This window comes from Diaphorina citri, unplaced genomic scaffold (assembly GCF_000475195.1).
Source record: "Diaphorina citri unplaced genomic scaffold, Diaci psyllid genome assembly version 1.1 scaffold90203, whole genome shotgun sequence".
NCBI classification, from domain to species: Eukaryota; Metazoa; Arthropoda; class Insecta; order Hemiptera; family Psyllidae; genus Diaphorina; species Diaphorina citri.
In genome coordinates this window covers 1-329 of record NW_007467183.1, presented here as the reverse complement: position 1 = coordinate 329, position 329 = coordinate 1, and the positions used below count along the sequence as shown (strand labels likewise).

General features: G+C 41.0%; 1 protein-coding gene across 1 annotated transcript; it reads right to left on the bottom strand.

Moving 5' to 3' along the window:
- Nucleotides 1-6: 6 nt before the first annotated feature.
- Nucleotides 7-323, bottom strand: LOC108254424 (activated Cdc42 kinase-like; the record flags this gene model as incomplete). Its single annotated transcript, XM_017449416.1, has 1 exon — nt 7-323. A coding segment is annotated over one exon (317 nt), but the record flags the coding sequence as incomplete, so codon positions are not given.
- Between the last annotated feature and the right edge of the window lie 6 nt (nt 324-329).

Sequence of the window (329 nt, the reverse complement as noted above, 5' to 3'; positions counted from 1 at the left end):
GGGAGCTTCAGGTTTACATTGAAGTTTGTTTGATAATAGTCTTTCCCAACGCCAAGAGCTCGGGAGAGGCCAAAATCAGAAATCTTTACCTTGTTCTTAGAAAATACAAGAATATTTCTTGCAGCCAAATCTCGGTGAATCAGTCTTTTCATTTCCAGATATTGCATGCCATCACATATCTGTATGGCAAAGTCACACAATGTTAACACCGGGAAGTTGGATCTCAATGAGGGTTCCTTCAAGCATTCTAGTAGCGACCTCAATGGTGCAAGCTCAGTGACCAACATGAGAGCATTTGTATCAAGTACAACTCCGTACAAACGTACAAT